This window comes from Phascolarctos cinereus, unplaced genomic scaffold (genome assembly GCF_003287225.1).
Source record: "Phascolarctos cinereus isolate Bilbo 61053 unplaced genomic scaffold, phaCin_HiC Scaffold_3;HRSCAF=262, whole genome shotgun sequence".
In the NCBI taxonomy this organism is placed as follows: Eukaryota; Metazoa; Chordata; class Mammalia; order Diprotodontia; family Phascolarctidae; genus Phascolarctos; species Phascolarctos cinereus.
The window spans coordinates 134,875,795-134,895,579 of record NW_027555736.1 but is presented as its reverse complement, the minus strand read 5'-3'; the positions used below and the strand labels follow the sequence as shown (position 1 = coordinate 134,895,579).

Sequence of the window (19,785 nt, the reverse complement as noted above, 5' to 3'; positions counted from 1 at the left end):
CACTCTGAACCTGTTTCCTAATCTGTAAAATAGGCATAATAATCCATTCGCTATTTTAGAAGTGATGAGAGCATGTAAACAGTTTCATACTATAAATCTTAAAGCAAAATCTCGCACAATGTCAGAAATGGAAGCAACTTCACAGATCATTTAGTCTCATTCATAGATAAGCAGTAATGTTTCCTCTGATGGCACCAACAAGTAAGGGATGATCATCCAGCTCCTGCTTGAAGATCTCCAGTAGTGGGGAGCTCACTACCTCCTCAGGAAGCCAATTCCACTTTTGGACAGCTCTAATTATTAGGAAGCTTTTTCTTGTATTCAGCCAAAATCTACTTTGCTGCTTCCACCAGTTGCTTCTAGTTCTGCTCTGTAGAGCCAAGCAGAATAAATCTAATTCTTCCTCCACCTGACAGGGCTTTGAATCCTCTAAGACAAAAACAAAAACCCCCAACCTTAATCTCCTTTGCCTAGGAGATTAGGGTTGGGTTTTTTTTTTTAAGATAGCCCCCCCTTTTTTGAAATAGGCCATTTCCTTTCAGTCTCCTCCAGGCAAAATAACCCCAATTTTTAAAAGAGAATCAAATGGTTTCCATTGTCTTTAACTGCATGCTGCATCTTGGACTCCTAGTTTTCTGTCCACTAAAATCTCTAGTCTAGGTCTTTTTCACGTAATCTATTGATTTGCCTCTTCTACCCCATCTTGTACTTGGGCAGTTGAATTGTGACCTTTACATTTAGTCCTTTTACATTTTATCTTTAATAATGGTACACAAGAAGCAAAAAAAATTAGAGACCCTTCTTGAAGAAGAGGAAACTGAATATTCTGAAGAAGCAACTGCTTATCTTCCAAGAAATGATAAATTCATAAAAAACAATCATGAGATATAATCCAATAAGAGACAAAGGAAGAAGAGAATAATGGTGATTGGTGATTTCTTACTAAGGGGTTCTGAGAAAACCATCTGTTGACCTGATAACAATAGAAAAGGTTGTTTTCTTCCTAGGATATGTATGTAAAACATAACAGAGAACTTTAATGAATTACCATTACCAACTTCTAATGATTCACATGGGCACAAATGACATTGCTAGAAGGCCCCTAAAGTCTTGGGCAAGAGACTGACTCTATTTTCCTACTCCTAAGCATTGAAAGCAAAGAATGCAGAAAAGATAATTTGATTTGGGAATTAAATAGCTGGTAAGAAGATGGTGTCTGAGAATCGATTTGGCATTTCGTACCATAGTTTAAAACACATGGATTTCAGTGTCCTGGCCAGTTTTAGAGTATATTTAACAAAGGCTAGTAAGAATATATTCCCTAGTGTCTTGCAAATCTAATGAAAAGAGCTTAAAATATGAAGGAACAGGAGGAGGGGGCAGAGAATTCTGTGTATATCCACTAAGGTACATGTGATAGAGAACAGCTACTGTAAAAGAGGAAAAACAATAACTGAGATGTCCAGAAATTCACAAGAGAAAAAATCCAAGAAAGGAGAAAGTAGGGATGTCTATAAACATGCCTAAAGTTTAGATAACTAAAGGAGGAACTAGAGATCCTAAAGAAAGAAAAAAGGCAACTTTGACCTCATAGTATTGATGAGACTTTAAATGAAATCCACGGTGAGTATATATTCCTAAAAGAGTACACCTCATTCAAAAGCAATGGGATGAGTAAAAGGTGAGGGTGATGGAGAAGCATTGTATGTTAAGAAGCCATACTCCTGAGGAAAGGGAGAGGGGGAAGGATCATTTGAGTAGACAGTGGAAGCAGAAACAGCATCAGTTTTGTCATTGGAGCATAACATAATATGATGCCTGTACAGAAAGAGAAAAGGGGTGAGGAATTTAGGAAACAGATCACAAGCTTGGCAAAGAAGCATGAGATAGAAGTGATAGGAGACTTCCACTATCTGCATATTATCTGGAGCTATCTCTCTACCAAAAATGTAACAGCTGATAACTTCTTGATTTACCTTAAAGATGATTTCATCCTTCTAAAGGTAGAGAAACCAACAAGAGGAAATTTTTTTAAAATCTGACTCTCATTAGCAGGGAAGACTGAGTGCTGGGATGGAAATGATAGTAACCTGAAGTAGAAGTGACCATTCCCTCCTGGAGTTTGTGTTAGGGAAGAAAAGCCAGGCATAGTTTGATATGCACCCTAGGTTTTGGGAGAGATATTTTTAAAGAGTTCAAAGAAAGTTTAGGTATATAGGCTGCTAGAAATTAAAATTCTACAGGGAAAGTCAGCCCATGCAGGATTATGGGAAGTTCTCATGAATGAAATTCTGAACTCACAAAGAGAAACAATTCTCTTGAGAAGGAAGAAGGGGAGTTGCTTGAGGAGACCAACGTAGATGCGGAGTACACTCACTAAATTGCATTTTTTAAAAAGATAAATACATAAAAAGAAACCAGGAGCATGTAACAAAAGATAAATACGAGAAGATAGTTCTGTAAAAATATTATCGGAATTACTAAAGCTCTGAATGAGATGAAATTGTCAAGAAAGTTAAAAAAAAAGTAGTGGGTTTTTAAAAAAAGCTGTCTTGGGGAAAAGAAGGAATCAAAGAAGGAACAGGGCCATTATTTGGGGTGGATGGGATAATGATAAGTGACAAAAAAAGAAAAAGCATAACCCTTTAGCTCTTATTTTTGTTTCTGATTTTTTTTTTTGTCAATGAGAATAACCTTTGCATAGGAAATGACAGAACAAAAATGGCCAACAGGAAGCTGATACCTAGTTTAAGCAAGGAGATTTAAGTAAGAGAGCACCTGACTACCCCCTAATGAATTCAAATCACCTGAATCATATGAATTATATCCTTGTATGCTAAAATAACTGGCAAGTGTGATTACTTATATTCAAAGATTTTACATAAGATTAAAGATTTTTAAATTGTGGAGAACAGAAGAGGCACCATAGGATTGGAGGACAACTGTCCTATTTGTTAAAAAGAATGAGAGTAAGGTCCATAAAACAGTGAGCTTGAATTTGATTCCTGGGAAATTTTTTTTTTAATATATAATGTTTAAATAGTTAAGTAACATCTAGAAAAGGAAGTGGCAATTATAAAGAGCCAGAATGGCTTCATCCAAAACTCAAGTCATGCCAAGCTAATTTTCTTTCTTTCTCTCTCTTCCTTCCTTCCTTCCTTCCTTCCTTCCTTCCTTCCTTCCTTCCTTCCTTCCTCCCTCCCTTCCTCCCTCCCTTCCTCCTTCCTTCCTTCCTTCCTTCCTTCCTTCCTTCCTTCCTTCCTTCCTTCCTTCCTTCCTTCCTTCCTTCCTTCCTTCCTTCCTTCCTTCCTTCCTTCCTTCCTTCCTTCCTTCCTTCCTTTTCTTTCTTTCTTTGACATAGTTACTAAACTGGTCCTACTACAGATTGAATTTGCTTACACTTTAGCAAAACATTTGCTGAATTATATTCTTGTGGTAAAGATCAAGAGATATCAGCCAAGTGATAATATTATTAGATGGATTTGGAACTGGTTGAATGACTGGACTCAAAAAGCTTTTGTTAATGGGCAGTGTTATCTTGACTTTCTTGACCAGAGGTCTCCAGTGGATTGCCTCAAGGATCTGTGCTGTTTAACATATCTATCAGTGGTCTAGATAAAGGCATCACTGGCATGCTTATCAAATAAGAATTGGATATATTGTAGTAGCAGCTTCTTTTTGTATGTTTAACTAGATAACCACCAAGATGCCTTGCCACTCTGGAATTCTATGATTCTGTAAAATTTGGCCTGTTATTTTAACTTGTGAAGATCTTTTTTAGAGACTTTTAAATCTGTTGTCCAACATGTCAGCTATCCCTCTAAGTTTCATGACATCTGCCAATTTGATAAATTTGCCTTAGTTTAAATAACATATAAATGTTTAAACTGATCGTTTACATTACATTGAGTCATTCAACCAGTTCCAAATATACCTTATTATACTGTTGTGTAGCCCTCAGCTATTTGTACTGATGAGCAATTTTGTCATATGCCTTCCTAAATCCAGGTATTCTATGTCTTCTTTCCTTTGATTTACCTGTCTAATAATCCTGTCAGAAAGGAAATGAAGTTAGTCTGGCCATGATCTGTCCTTCATGGATACGTTGATTAGTTACCTGTGAATCCACTTGAGTCTCCTTACACAAATTCCACTGTTGTAGCTCTTAGCGATAACCATTTCTATTTATAAATATTCTCAATCAATCCTCTATAATTTTTCCCAGTAATTAAAATAATTGGTCTGTGGTTTAAAGTGTCCTTGTTTTTCCCTGTATTGGCAATCTGCACATTTGCTGATCTGCAATCTTGTGAAAGTATTCCCATTTAGCATAGTTTTTCTAAAATCACCCAAAATGACTATGCAATCATATTTTCAATACTTACATTACTCTGGGTTGTAGTTCATATAATCTTGGTAACTTGAATTGATGGCTAAATCCACTCTTACCATTTCCTCACATTTCTTTAGTTTCAATATACTGTTGACAACTCTTGTTCTGTCCTTCCATCTCTGAAAGTCATTCTCATTAAAGAATACTTACTTCAATCTATAGTCATTTGAAAAAAAATTCTCTAAATCACTATTGTTTAAAGAAATGCAAATCAAAACAACTCTGAGGTACCTCATCACACCTATCAGATTGGCCAAGATGACAAAACAAGAAAATGATAAATGTTGGAGAAGATGTGGGAAGATTGGAACACTAATGCATTGTTGGTGGAGTTGTGAAGTGATCCAGCCATTTTGGAGAGCAATTTGGAACTACGCCCAAAGGGCTATAAAAAAATGTGCATACTCTTTGACCCAGCAATAGCACTTCTAGGGCTATATCCCAAAGAGATCATGCAAATGGGAAAAGGACCCACATGTACAAAAATATTCATAGCAGCTCTTTTTGTGGTGGCAAAGAATTGGAAATTGAGAGGATGCCCATCAATTGGGGAATGGCTGAACAAGTTATGATATATGAATGCAATGGAATACTATTGTGCTATAAGAAATGATGAACAGGTTGATTTCAGAAAAACCTGGAAAGACTTGTATGGTCTGATGCTGAGTGAAGTGAGCACAACCAAGAGAACGTTGTACACAATAACAGCCATGTTGTGTGATGACTAATACTGATAGACTTAACCCTTCCTAGCAATACAAGGATGTAAGACATCTCCAAAGGCCTCATAATGGAAAATACTATCCACATCCAGAGAGAGAACTATGGAATTTGAATGCAGATTGAAGCATACTATTTGCTATTTTTTTTCTCTTCTGTTGAGTTTTGTTTCCTCTTTCTGGTGGTTCCTTCTATTGGTTCTAATTCTTACAACATCACCAATGTGAAAATATGTTTAATAGGAATGTATATGTATAGCCAAGACAGATAGTGCGCCATCTTGGAGGTTGGTGGGATTGAAGAGGGAGAAAAATTTTAAACTCAGAAGCATGTGGAAGTGATTGTTGATAAATCAAAATAAATTAATTAAAAAAAAAAGAATACTTCAATATGCCAAGGATGTTTGATTCCATCAGTAATGGTACTTCCTCTGCCAATGCAAATTATAATTCTTCTCTATCTTGAAAGATTCTTGAGAGTTGCTGTTTCTGTATTATCCTGTGGATGTCCTGATGATATGCCTCTGAACTTAGATAGGAGATATGCAGTTAATTATGGACTAAATCATTATTTGAAATTTTCCTTCTTGGAAAACAGAAGCACAATAAAAGTTGATTGATTCTGCTTTCTTTCCATCATCCATTATCATCTACCCTTAGTTTAATTTAATCTTCCTCTTGTTCCCAACATAAAAAGCATCCTTTTGCTGCCTTTCACATTTATACCTAGCCATTCATGAGACATGTGACATTATTCTTACCAGTTTAGGCCACTTCTTTATTCTTATGCTTAGTTAATTGTTCTTGCTTCCATTTTCTGCATGACTTTTGAAATTCTAAATTGGTCACTGAGGTCCCTGTGTATTCACATGTGTATCTTTGGATAATGTTCACTTTTACTCCCTTATTGGTATCATTTATGTATATTATCAGAATTTTATTCTTGACAAACATCCCCTCCCTTTTTAGTCAACTTCTCCTAGAAAATTCCAGGCCATAGAATCAGACCTATACTTCTAAATTTTATTTTCTCAGATCTGGGGTTTACATTAGATTATGCCTGACTTTCTCTGCCTATCTATTATGAATTTTATAATAGAATGCTCACTTCCTCTCAAGATTTCCTTGATTTCTACATTAGCAGTAAGTTTTTTCTTATTGGTCAGAACCAGGTTCAGAAGAGCTATTGCTTGCATCACTTCTTCCACCTCCTAAAATTTAAATTATCATTAAGGGAAGTAAAAAACTTATCAGCTGCTCTGCTTAACACAGGGAAGCTCAAGAAGATGCCCATGTAATTGCAATCCCCCAGTTCTACAAGACTACGTTTCCCTGCCAAGTTTATGATTTGTTTCTTGAACTTTTATCTATTTCATACCACAATATTGCTTCTGAATTACTCCCACCACGATGTTGTTTCTCCTTTTGTTAACTCTTAGCCAAATTATTTTTGCTACGTTTCTCCCCCCATTTCATAGATTTGCTTCCGGGAGTACAGCTTTTCAGCATACAATGCTATTCTACAATCCTTTTAATGTAATAGGTTCATTTTGAATAAGGTATACTCTTCCATGGCCACATTCTAGTTATAAGCCCCATTCCATTAAATCACAGTGGTACCTATGAAACCTTGAGTTACAATCCATATAGTTCACCTTGTTTATTATACATATTCCATATATTTGTGCATTGATATCTGAAACCATTAATTGTATTATTATACCTCTTCTTCGATATTGTTTTCCTATGAATTACAACTCTTCTCCATTGATATTCTTCTTCTTATATAATACCTGCTATGAATTCTATGATAACTGTTGGTGGACAAAGAAGCAAGATTTTCTTCTTCTCCCTTCATTTTTTAATTTAAAGCCCTTTTGTTCAGCTCTATAAGTGTGCTGGCAAATATTTTTTTACTAGCAGTGATCAGATTCCGTACTCCATCTGTTCAAATCTTAGATCTTTACTGACCCAATGTCTTTTAAGACATTATTAAAAATAATAATTTACATGTAAATGTAAGTTATTACTATTAAGCTATTAATATTACTACACAATACTGTGCAATGAAAATTGCTCTTCTGAGAGTTGACCCTAGGGCCCTGAAAGATTGTCTTTCATCAAAGAAAGATTTGTTTATGTTCAGCAGTCTGTACTTACAAAGGTAAGAAAGAACTAATACATTATAGACAGATTTTTAACAACAAAGGAAAAGCAAGTTAGGGATTGCCTGTAATTCTTTTGAATCCCTTGTGAAGGCTTTGAACATAACAATCATTTAACAAATAGAGAAATAATAGAACTTTAGAGCCAGATGGGACTTTATCCTCTTGCTTGGCTTAATTTATAGATGAAGAAAATGAGATGGAAAGGCTAAGTGACTTGCCCAGTTCATACAGCTTTTAGTGGAGGAGTCAGAACTAGAGACTACACCTTGATTCTCCTATTTTTTCCACTATAACACACCATGGCACACAAAAGAATGGGGACCATCCCTGAAGGTGCCAAGTTACGGTAATATTGAGGAAAGAATGGAAATGGACAGATGTTAAGAGCTAGAAAGGGCCATAAAAGATCATAAAATTGTAAATAGTTTGAGCTAAAAAGAGAACTTAGAAATTATTTAGTCTAACACTCTCATTTTACAGAGAAGGAAACTGAGGCCTAGAGAAATGAACTAGTCCATTCAAGGGACTAGTGAGTGGCTTAACTCACTAGTAGCCTGCTTCCCATACTCTTCTACGTCTCTCTGAAAATGTTGTTTTATGACTGTAAAGGAATCCAGGATGCTGTAAACCCTTAGTTTTTTTTTCTTGAAATTTAGAAGCATTGTATCTTTGACATTATAAATGTTTGTTTCTTATTTAAGAAACAGAACATGGCACATTTATGGAAAATGGGAGCCTAAGCCTGAACAGTAACTTACTGTCCTTCTAGCATTTGGAGAATTATTATGGAGGCTTCTGACCAATTATTCTCTTCATCTATAAGTGGAAATGCCCTGAATAGAGAACACAAGTTCAGTTAAATTTGACATGAAATTGACTTTAGTATAAAAGGGATTAACTTCTGGCATATAGTTGCAAAAGAAGTATCATTCCTATGGAATGATTTTAAAATCCTTCTAAGATACATCACCTTACTGGATCTCTTCAGATCCACTATGATAAGGTCATATACAGTAATTTTGTACTGATTAGACAGGGAGAGGTGTCCTAGACACAAAAGGGTAAGCAATTTGAAAGGGTGGAGTCTCAGCTAGAATTGATCATTCCCAAATAGGGAATTCCCAAATGAGAAACTGTAGTTGCAACTCTGTCCTGATATAATTTTTAGCTGTTTAGGTATTAATATTCCTAGCATCAAGAGGTGGGCTACTCAACCAGTTGAGGTCCTTTTTAGCCCCTTGATTCTGACTTTGTATACATAGGGTACCAGTTTGTACATAAGATACATGGTTTTCTGTTCTCTCCCATTTTTAAAATTTCTTTCTTATTGAGCTGTTTTTGTTAGAATGACAGGATCATTTCTCTCACACTCACTAATTACCCTTCAAATAAGTAAATAGGATTTAAATTAAGTACATTATCCATTTGTTTTAAATTAATGACTAGGTATGGTATAACTCAACTGTTTGATAGGTTGTGATGTAGTTTCTGATATGAGCCTATTCATTTCCCTTTTTTTGGGGGGGGGGTTAAAATGGACTTTTTGATTCCTGGCAAGTGATGATTGTTGATATCTGTCCTTACCATTTATATATGAAATACTTGTGGCTCTGAGTCATTGAAGTTAGCCCGGATAACATAAAGTACTTCAAAAACTGTTATTTTAGAATGGTTTTATTTTCATGGTTGGTTTGGACTTCCACGAAAGTCCTAGTTAGAAGTCTCATCATTGCTTGGAAATGAACCTAGATTCTTGAAAGCTTTGGTAATAAAATAGAAGCTCCCACAGGTCCTAAAAGACAGAAGGACAACAGTCCTTGAGCACAGGCCAAGGACGTGTCTTTTATCCAAGGACTAGACTAAATAAATGCAGGGAGGATCATCATCAGATTGGAGCTCCGTGGTGTTGAATTTAGTGGCGTGGAAATATGGTGTTCAGATATAGCATCCATTAAACTTCTTTCATCATTAATCCCCAAAACTGCTGTGTTGTATGGGAAGGTGACAGTTTTGAGCATGCCAGCCTCCATTTTGCCTTGGTACCAATTATGTTAATTTTTCCACAAGTTAAGACTTACCCCAAGAGTAAAGTTAACCCACACATGATCTACATCTAGACAAACCTCTCACAGACTTCTGAGAGTCCTGACCTTGACAGCCCTCTAAACCACTCCTATTGACTTATAATCATGTTATGTTACCTCTCACCGTCTGATTCATATGACTTCTCATTGCATTAATTAAGTCACTTCTACTATAATTCTCTGTTCACAATTTGTTCTCAGTACTCCATACTCCACTTTGTCACAGACACACCAAGGCTGGATCTCGCAGTACCATAGTAAAGAACAGTTCCCAGCTTTGGGAGACCCACTTGACATTCCTTTATATCCCAACCACAAATCTATCAAATACAGACCAGTTTGAACTCCTTAGTTTTTCCATGTATAACTTGCCTGTCTTTCAATTCAAACATTTCCAAAGACCAACCATGTTGGTAGTGATAGTATTTTGACAGGAACCAATAAATAAAATGTAAATTAATAGATTAAATATATTTGTGTAGTATGTGAAATTATTATCCATATAGAGATTTGTGCCTTTAATTAAAGTCTTAATTACACATCTTTCTTACTATTCCAAGAAATTAGTAAGGTGACAGTCTCTTTCCCTTCTCAGTTCCATAATTTGGCATTTTATATGAAAACAAACCTTCACTAAAATCTCACTCTTGTGACTCATCATGGGTGTGGAGGTGACCTTAGGCTCTCAAAGACCATGCCAGTAAAGGCCAGATTTTGGCAAGTGCTATCAGACTGTCTAGCTTTCAAGTATTGGACCAATCTGTTGTCTATTGTCCAAAGACCAGCCTAGCTAAGCTTGGCAACGTGATGAATTTTACTTGGCCACAGCAACTCGGGGAGGAAAGGCTGCAATCTGCATTGGTGCAGAGAGTACCCACATTGTTGAAATATGAGAACTTTGGAAGTGTTGAAGTAAGCACGCCAACTAAATTCTGAAATTAAGAATTGTAATGTCTTGTAACTTAAGGGTCCTAAGTCCACATAGGTAACAATATCTGTGTTTCCAAAACTAAATGGAGATTTTTAACTGTTTCCAAAGCAAAGATAGTTCCATTTACCTAGGTTTATAGGCTTATAGATTTAGAGTTGGTAGGGAACCTTAAATGTCTTCAAATCCAACTTCTTTATTTTACAGACAAAGAAGCTGAGACCCAAAGAGGTTAAATGATTTGCCCATGGTCACACAAGTAGTAAATGCCAGAACTAGAGTATAAATTCAGTTCTTCTGACTCTGAATTCCATGCCTATTTCATGATAACACATGAACTCTCTCACAAGGGTAATAAGTATGCCTACATTGAGGGAATTAGTAAAACACTTAAAAAGATAACAACATCACAGGCTCATGGAATTAGAGTTGGAAGGGACCTTAAAGATTATTGAGTCCAACTCCCTCATCTTATAGATGAGGAAACTGAGACTTAAGGAGTTGAAGTGGCTAGCCCAAGATCATACGGGCAGTAAGTGTCTGAGGTAATATTTGAACCCAGGTCTTCCTGACTCTAAGCCTAATGCCCTTTCCACTACAGATTGCTGCCTGTAATACATTGTAACCATATTGCAATTGGTTGATTGTTATTTCTGTAGGTATTGATGTTAGTTGGATCTCTGTGGTTAAACATTAGTTATACTTAATCAGTCTTTAGCCAGAAACTTCTGTTTTGCCTTGCTTGCTTGTTTAAGTTTCTGACTTATGGGGGCGGGGGCAGGGGGCGGAGAATGAAGTCCATTTGAATCCCTTTAAGATGTCTGTTTTCACATCATCATTTGAATTCAAATAATGTGTCTATGGTATAGTAGATATCACAAGAATTACCAGAATCTTTAGTCTGTGGTACAATTTCTGAGCTACATCAAGGCTTCTATTTCATTTGAAAAGTGTGAGAATTTGGGGTGTGAGTTGCTTTATTATCATGCTTTTGATTAATAGATAGAAACCATGATTCCATATCCTCAGAAAATAATAAGATTACCTCCGGATGGTTGGTTTTTTTCCTCTTCACATCCTGCCTGACTGCATCTCCCCTGCCCACTTTATTTCCTTAGTGCATAAAAAATTATTTACCTGGATATGCACAACATGGCAGTGGGTTGAGAATCTCTCAAAGGCTTTCTGAGTCTATTCTCCATCTGCCATGGTGGGTACCACTAAACAACAAACATAGGCAGTAAAATTTTGGAGGAGGCAATGAAAGGAGCCAGCATCTCTAAATCAATTGGTGGCATATGCAAATCATATTTTCAAATATTTACAGATTCTCAGAGGGAATTACATCACTGTTTATAACTATTTTGATTGTTTTTTATGACTAAGGCAAAACGGAGCCAAACGATGTAATTCCTAAGAGTCTCTGAGCATATGCTTACAAACCTCCCAAGAGGGAAATCTAAGGGCATAATAGGAAAACTGCTCCCTCTAATAAATTGTGCATTAACAACATAGTAGGGGAATTATTAATGTGATGGTGGGTGGTGGTTGTTTATATAGCAAAGAATACAATCTTTCTTCATTTTGAAAATCTTGGTTGTTAAAGACCCAGAAGCTATGAAGATGTAAAAGAAATATTCAGGCAGAATGGGTGGGTTTGTGCCACAGGAATTTAGGTATAGCATTTAGATTGAATATAATTTTAGCCAGTTGTTTTGTCTGGGGAATGTGTTAGATAATGTATATGGAAACAAGGCTCACGTCATTGGTGTTCTGTTCTACTCTTCGATTCCTGTTTGAATGTGAAAGCTGCAGTGAGTTTATAACGTAGATCGCTGGTGTCAAACCTAAATAGAAATTGGGAATAATAAACTGTGTGTAAGGATCACTACAGCTGCATGTTAACCTAGAAAAACACATATGTTCTATTGTATTTTTATTTATTTTGTTAGATGTTTTTCCAATTACTTTTAATCTGGTTCAGGCAACAATTAGAAGTGTTGAATGCCACAGTACTGCTGCATGTTTTACATCTCCGATATTGATTACCTTTTTATTCTCCTAATAAGGGAGAAAAAAAGTCCAGGAAAACGAGGCTTTAGTCCGGCTTGGGAAACTTCTAGCCACCTGCTGATTCTTGGGTCATGAGCAAATGGGAAAGAATACTACCAGCAAGCCTTTCCTCTTTTCCTTCCTTCACATCACACCTTTACTCACTCATTTTTATTTTACATCTTCCATTTTCTTGTTTCCAAAGCCAAACCTTCTTCAACACCAAGTCCTACATTTCCAAAACCCAATCCTTAGATAAATGCACCTTGCATTTATATCTTCATCACAGACCCTCTGGTAAAATGTACTAAAAAGTATGATCACCACTTAGAAATATCCAAGTGGGGCACACCCTTACATAAGTAAATTACTCTCAAACCACTAGACCTTCAAAAAAAGAAACTGCGATTATATTATAATCCTATCTTCTATGAGCTAAAATCTTATGCCTTGGACTTATCTTAGTACAAGCTAAAGAGAAGGGGTAAAGGCCTCAGAGTCAAACAGAAGGATTGCAATATCTATTTCAACCTGTGAACAATTTGCCTTGCTGGTAGTTCTCCTAGATGGCTACTCTGCCCCAAGTCTTTTTTCCTCAATGCCTATTCCCCAGAAACAGCAGACCAGTGATACTTCAGAGGCCACCACTCTCCTTCTTATTGAACTGACCAGGCCTCTCAGATGGACACAGAATTCACACAAGAATATGAGACCACATGACCATCCTAGCTGTGTCACTGTGATGAAGAGCCATTGTCCTTCTCCCGCATGTTAAAGTGGCAATTTTCTTCATTTTGCCCAGCAGAATGATGCCAGCTGGCTTCCGCTACAAGTAGTCCTGTCCTCACTGGATACTGGTTAAATGCCACCTCTCTTGAGTGGGATCCACCAGTGTCTTTAACTGGAGTCAGCACCAGTGCACTGCTGCCTGTGTTTCCTATATTATGTTGGGACCATCTCTTGCTTTCTTGTTGATGACATCTATAGGAAACTTCCAAAATCATATAAGGAGAAAGCTTGAAGTGCTGTTTCCCATAGTGAGATACAAGGAGCCCATCACTTGTACACTAGTACCTTTCTTGTTCTCTTGCTAATGACATCTCTAGGAAGCCTCCAAAATCCTAAAACTTAGGAAATGGTAGAGAGAGCCTAAAATGGTATTTCACACAGTGACATACAAGGAGCCCATCACTTGGAGGTCCCGAGGGCCAAAAAGCACCTCTTGCATTTTGTTTCATACATGTCAGTGGAAAAATGGAACTGAACAGGCTTGATCCATCAGTACACAATCAGTAATCAATACACATTTATTAAACACCTACTAGGTGCCAGGTACTGTGCTAAGCACTGAGGATACAAAAAGAGACAAAAGACACCTACCCTTGTCCTTTTTTGTGGTGGTGGTGGTGGGGTGTAATGTGGAGGGGAGGATATAGTTTTAAAAATATTTACACAATTTACTGCATTTGAGAAGGTTGTTTAAACTGGCAGGTAATGAGTTAAGGAGTAGGTCTGGGGAAAATAATAGTATAGGACCTAGGAATAATGTGTTGGTGAGAAAGAAAGGAGAACAAGTAAGAGATTTGGGGTTATTGGTAAAAAAAAAAAGTTGGAGGACCAGTAGTGGAAACTGATTTATCAAAGCTGAAATTAATAAGGTACCAGAGAGATCCTTAATAGAAAAATAAATTGGGGACTGCTAATCTACTCATGTACAAAGTTAATCCTTCATTATTCTCTCTCTCTCTCTCTCTCTCCCCCCCCCCCAGGATTATTCCCATTGAGCAAACTCTTCGGACAACAGCCCTGACAAGTACATGTGCAGACCATTTTGACCAACGAGTTGTTTTTCTAGAGCATGTTGTGGTCCGAATTTCTATCTCACACCCACGGCGAGGAGACCTTCAGATTCACCTGATTTCTCCCTCAGGAACCAAATCTCAACTTTTGGCAAGGAGGTAAAAATTCAAGCTGTGCTTGTGAGGAGTGTGGTAGCTGCAGATGACACTCTAGTCAGTTTTTGAGTACAGAATGTCCTCAAAAGAAGTGACACTTAGAACAAAGAATAAAACTTCCACATGATTTCCAGTCTGTCAATTTATCTGTGTTTTTTTTCCTAGCAACTAGAAGTGTCCCTTTCATAGCCATATGTCGAGGTGTATATATCTGTTTATATATATGTATCCATATTCATGTATCTGTGTACATGCATGCATGATTACAGATCGATATTTCAATATTTCAGTACATACAAAATGTCATCTATTTAAAAGTACTGGAAACCTAGTCTATTTTTCATTCTTTCTTGGAAAACTTTCTAAGAGAAAAAAAAGAAGGGAATATTTTTAGTGGAAAAAGATGTAGAATAGTCCCTATGAGTTTAATTGCACTTGAGATGTGCATTTGAAGTGAATTTTTTTTTTAGCCATATTCTTTTGGAATTTTGATTGAGAACCTCCATGGTCACATTTTATTTTTCTTCTTATCCAGCATTTAATTGAATTTTAGAGCTTGAATGTACTGGGAAGGTTTATTTTGGAGACTTTGTTTATCTTGGGGGTGAGAGGCCAGGTCTGTACAGAGGGCTTACTAGCACCACATTTTAGCATAACCCATGAGAAATTTCCCATATTTAGGATTCAAAGTAAGTCTTTGAGTGCTTCAGCTAAAGCTGGATGTAGGTTAGTTTAGAAACTGTGGAGTCATCTCCAAAATTTAGAAACAACTGGAAATATTTTGTTGCAACTTTGTGATATGTAAGTAATTGGAAATGAATTCATTTTAGCATATGTTTAGGTTGGGCAGAAGGGTAGGGAATAAGGGCTAAGAATGTTTCCTTTCTTTCCCTTTTAATGTGAGAGCAAAGTAGTGGAGAAAGAAGAGGAGAGACAGAGGGAAAGAGAGGTAAGTTAGGAAAAAGGAGGTGGGGTGGAGAGGACCTGAGAGACATGCTCTACATGGCATGGTGATAACTGCACCAGTTTTGGAGGTAGAGGACTTGAGTTCAAATCCCATCTTTGATGCTTGCTTACCTGTGTGACTTTGGTCAAACCACTTAACCTGTAAGGGCCTTAGACCTTTCACAGGAACCTCAGCTATAAATGAGGGTTTTGAACTATGTGGCCTTTGAGGTCTCTTCCAGCTCTAAATATGTGATCTTTTGAGAGGGAGGAAGAGAGACAGAAACTATGAGTGAGGATAATCAGAGGCATGCTCCAGACTTTGTGCCCACTCAGAAAGTAGAATGTTGAATCGTTACCAAGAGAAGAATCCAAATGTGTTTTTCCTTTGCTTTTCTTACCCGTACTACCACCCCACCCTAACTCATCTTAGCTGAGTTCTGCTACATTAATTAATATGATTGCCATATAGAAATCAGTTGAATTCACATTGAGAATCTTGCAGAACCTATTCCTTTGGAAAATAATAACATTGCACCTAACCATTTTTCTGCAAATATAATGCCCTTTGCAAATAAACATTAGGTTCCTAACCCACAGTCAGTAGGGTATGTGTTCTGAGATGTTAAAAAGAAAGAAAGAAAGAAAGGAAGAAAGGAAAAAGAAATAGATATTGTGGTTCTAGCACCCAAGTTTTTGTTAGCACATTCCTAAGTACTTGATAGAGGGCACACCCATGACCTTTGGCCTCATTAGCTCTGTGAGCTAGCCAAATAAGTTAATCAGCTATGACATTCTAGAATAATGAGGCCATTTCTACAGGAAAGTTCCATTACACTACCTCTGATTCTAAGATTTCTTCACAGAAGTGGGTGTATGTTCTTAATATACAATGCAATCCCATTCTCCATAACACACACACACACACACACACACACACACACACACACACACACACACACATCCTATTTCTTTTCAATAAATTACATCCTTCCAGTCATGTCCAGTCCAGTCATGTTGTAAACTCCACAAAATCTCAGTGATGCTTATCAGATCAAATTAGCCTCCTTTTTAAAGGATCTCTGGTTTATCTTGCTTGTTTCGTATAGTTGGTATATTTGTGCATAAATGTTACTGAAATTATAGGTTTCCATAATTTCTCCTTTCTTGAATTTTGTCTCCTGTGAACTCCTGAGTTTCTTAAACTTCTTTTCTTCATACATTTTAGCTACTTTCTGTGGTATTTCAATTGAAGGATATACATAGATGATCTCTTTTTCTTTTCATTTACCCCTAAAAGCTCTTTTGATTAGATTTGCAAGACTCCACAGGACTATATTCCTGTGGAGTAGCCCTTGTTAGTAACACTCCATTGCTTGCTAGGAAATGGCTATTTCTGTACCTCAAGCCATTGTCCAGAAATTGGTACCCCTCTTCCATCTTCTTAAACAGCTGCTCATTTCCCAAATCTGATTCTCTATTCTTTGCCCCTTGCCTCCAATGATCGACAGTGATGAAAAGAGCATCTCTATGCCCTTATGGTCTTCAGATTTCTACCCCAAACATCTAAAACTCAACATGTCCAAAACCTTGTCTTTCCAGTCACCCATGTTCACATCCTGGATGTCACCCCTGATTCCTCACTCTCACTGATGTCATCTGTCTAATCAGTTGCCAAATCTTCTCATTTCTACTACTACTATCTTTATATCCACTCCTCTCCCTCCTCACACATCCACTACTCATCCGCTCTTGCTCAGACTGTCACAGTAACCCCTTGACTGTCTCTCTGTCTCAAATCTCTCCACATTCCAATTCATACTCCACATACCCATCAAAGTGTTTTTCCTAAAGCCTAAGTATGACCATGTTACTCCACTATTCAATCAACTCCAGTGGTTTCTTATTCAAAGATAAACCCCTGTTTGGCATTTTAGAGCCCTATACAACCTGACCAAAGCCCACATTTCTCACTTTGTTACAGATTATTCATTGATACACATACAGTCCGACCACACTAACCTTCTTACTGCCCCTTATGCACGGCTCTCAGCTGTCCCTCCATCTAGAATCCACTCCCTCCTTTCCTGTTTCTTTTTGTTGTTGTTATTGTTCACTTATTTCAGCTGCGTCCAACTCTTCATGTCCTCCTTTGGAGAGTTTTCCATTTCCTTCTCCAGCTCATTTTACAGATGAGGAAGCCGAGGTAAACAGGGTGAAGAGACTTGCCAGGGTCACACAGCTCCTGTCTGAGGCTTGATTTGCACATAGGTCTCCCTGACTTCAGGCCCAGCTCTCTCTCCACTGTGCTACTGATCTCCCCACTTCTTAGAGTTTTAAGGTTCCCTTCTTAGAGTTTCCTTTCAGGCTTAGTTCTGTGCCTTTCCTCCTACATGAGGCCTTTCCTCATACCCCCAGCTCCTACTGCTTTCCCTTGAAAATTAACTTTGTATCCATTTTACCTGTCTAGGTAGGGATCTTAACTATCTTCATTACTTCTTAAGAGAAAAGGTGATTTATTTTTATCTTTTTATCCCTAAGGCCTAAAATAATGTCTGGCATAGAGTAAGTACTTAATAAATACTTAATTATTAAGTGATTGATTCATAATCTTTGGCAATGCTTTCTAGAATCCTTCTGGCAGTATCTTTCATGCCCATATGAACCACGAAAAATGGGTAGTTTTCATCTGTTTTCATTAGTCTTGAGAGCTTTTTTCTGTCACATCTTAGATGCATACTCTGAGAAAGCAATAGCTTTTTAGACACATAGCTGCCTCAAGACTCCTTGGCTGGAAGGTCACCCACCACCAGTCATCACCTTTTTTCTCTTCTTCCTCTAATGCCTATTGGATAACCTCTCTTCTGTGGATTTACTTCATCATTCTTTGGAGGAGAAACAATCTTTCTAGGCTTCAGTTTCTTTATCTGTAAATTGAGATGCTTGGAGTCAAATGACACTTCCTAAATTTTCATATGCTCCTTGATGCTTCAAAACTTCAAAGATCTGTGATTTCTCCAGTGTGGGTACTCCTGACCATAGACAAAGAGTAAAACCTTTCTATCATAGAGTAGATGATCTTTGAGAACTGCTGTAGATTAAAAAAAAAATCACCATCTTATAGCCAACCTAATTCTTTGAGCTGATGCTGAATCTAAGAAGTTGAGTTGGAAAGCAGACATCTACGAATAGACACTATTCTTAAAACAAATAATAATACAATCAACACCAAAAGTGGTCCATAGTACCCTTCCCAGTGATACATAAAAAAAGAATCCTCCCAGCTCTACCTCCCTTCCCTTTGCTTTTATATCCTCTCTCTTTTCCTGTTTTTATTTCTTCCTATTTAATCTTTTGTTTCCCATTCTGATTCCTATCCTTGAGGCAATTATGATAAAAAGGAAAAAAAAGGAATTAGATATTCTCAGTTTTATTTAAAAATAATTCATTTTCTGGGAAGTACTATCTACATTTGTAGCATTGTAATAAATGTCTAGGCATTTTTAAAAAATGATCTGAGATTGCTGATCAGAGTCTTCTGAATCTTCAGAAGAAGGCAGATAGGATAATGCCAAAAAAAAATTTTCACCCTAGTTGGATTAATTACCCTCTCCTTTTTTTCATTTCTTACTTAATTCTGCAGTTTCTTCAGACTGTCACTGAAAATAACTTGACATTCCTTTTAGCAACTTGGCAGTTATAAAGATTATTTACTCATACACATTTCAGTTACGTTGGAACCAGTTCAATACTATGTGAAAACAAGGATTCACTATGGCTGTTTTCTTAGATGATAGGGAATTAATTTCTTTATTATTCCAAGACAAAAACTGTACCAGGAATATCTTCCCTCTGTTAATTATTTCCTATTTATCTTGTATGGGGGCAGCTGTGTGACACAGTGGATAGAGTGCTGGGTGTGAAGTCAGTAAAAGTCATCTTCCTTAATTCAAATCTGGCCTCAGACACTTATTGCCTATGTGACCCTGGGCGAGTCACTTACCCCTGTTTATCTCAGTTTCTTATCTGTAAAATGATCTGGAAAAAGAAATGGAAAACCATTTCAGTATCTTTGCCAAGAAAACCCCAAATGGGTCATGAAGAGTTGGACACAACTGAAACGATTAAACAACAAATTTATCCTGTATATAGTTTGCTTTGTATATATTTGTTTGCATGTTGTTTCCTGCCATTAGCTTGTTAGGGATTGTCTTTTGCCTCTTTTTGTATTTTCAGCATTCAGTACAGTGCCTTGACACATAGTAGGTCCTTGATTTTTATTTTTTACCAAAAATTTAAATGAATCCTTTGCCTGAGGACCTATATAGAATTTAATATCTAGATTTGGCATCCTCTAGATGCTTAAAATTTTATTTTTCAAAATAGGTTGGAAAACAAGACCATGAAAAAACATCCTGGTACAAGGAGACTGGGGTTGTTTTAGCCAAAGAAGAGAAGACTTAGGAATGACTCAGCAGTAGTCTTCAAGGAAGTAAAGGCTGTTATCATAAGCAGGATACTGTTCAGGTGTTTTCCACCTC

The 19,785-nt window shown here is 37.0% G+C and overlaps 1 protein-coding gene across 5 annotated transcripts in view; it reads left to right on the top strand.

Moving 5' to 3' along the window:
* PCSK6 (proprotein convertase subtilisin/kexin type 6) overlaps positions 1–19,785 on the top strand; it is a 248,155-nt gene that overhangs the window by 139,572 nt on the left and 88,798 nt on the right. For all 5 annotated transcript variants that reach the window (XM_020963650.2, XM_020963644.2, XM_078151174.1 and 2 more), the window contains exon 12: positions 14,114–14,302. In XM_020963650.2, the coding sequence (XP_020819309.1) occupies positions 14,114–14,302 (189 nt within the window). The remainder of the gene's footprint in view (positions 1–14,113; positions 14,303–19,785) is intronic.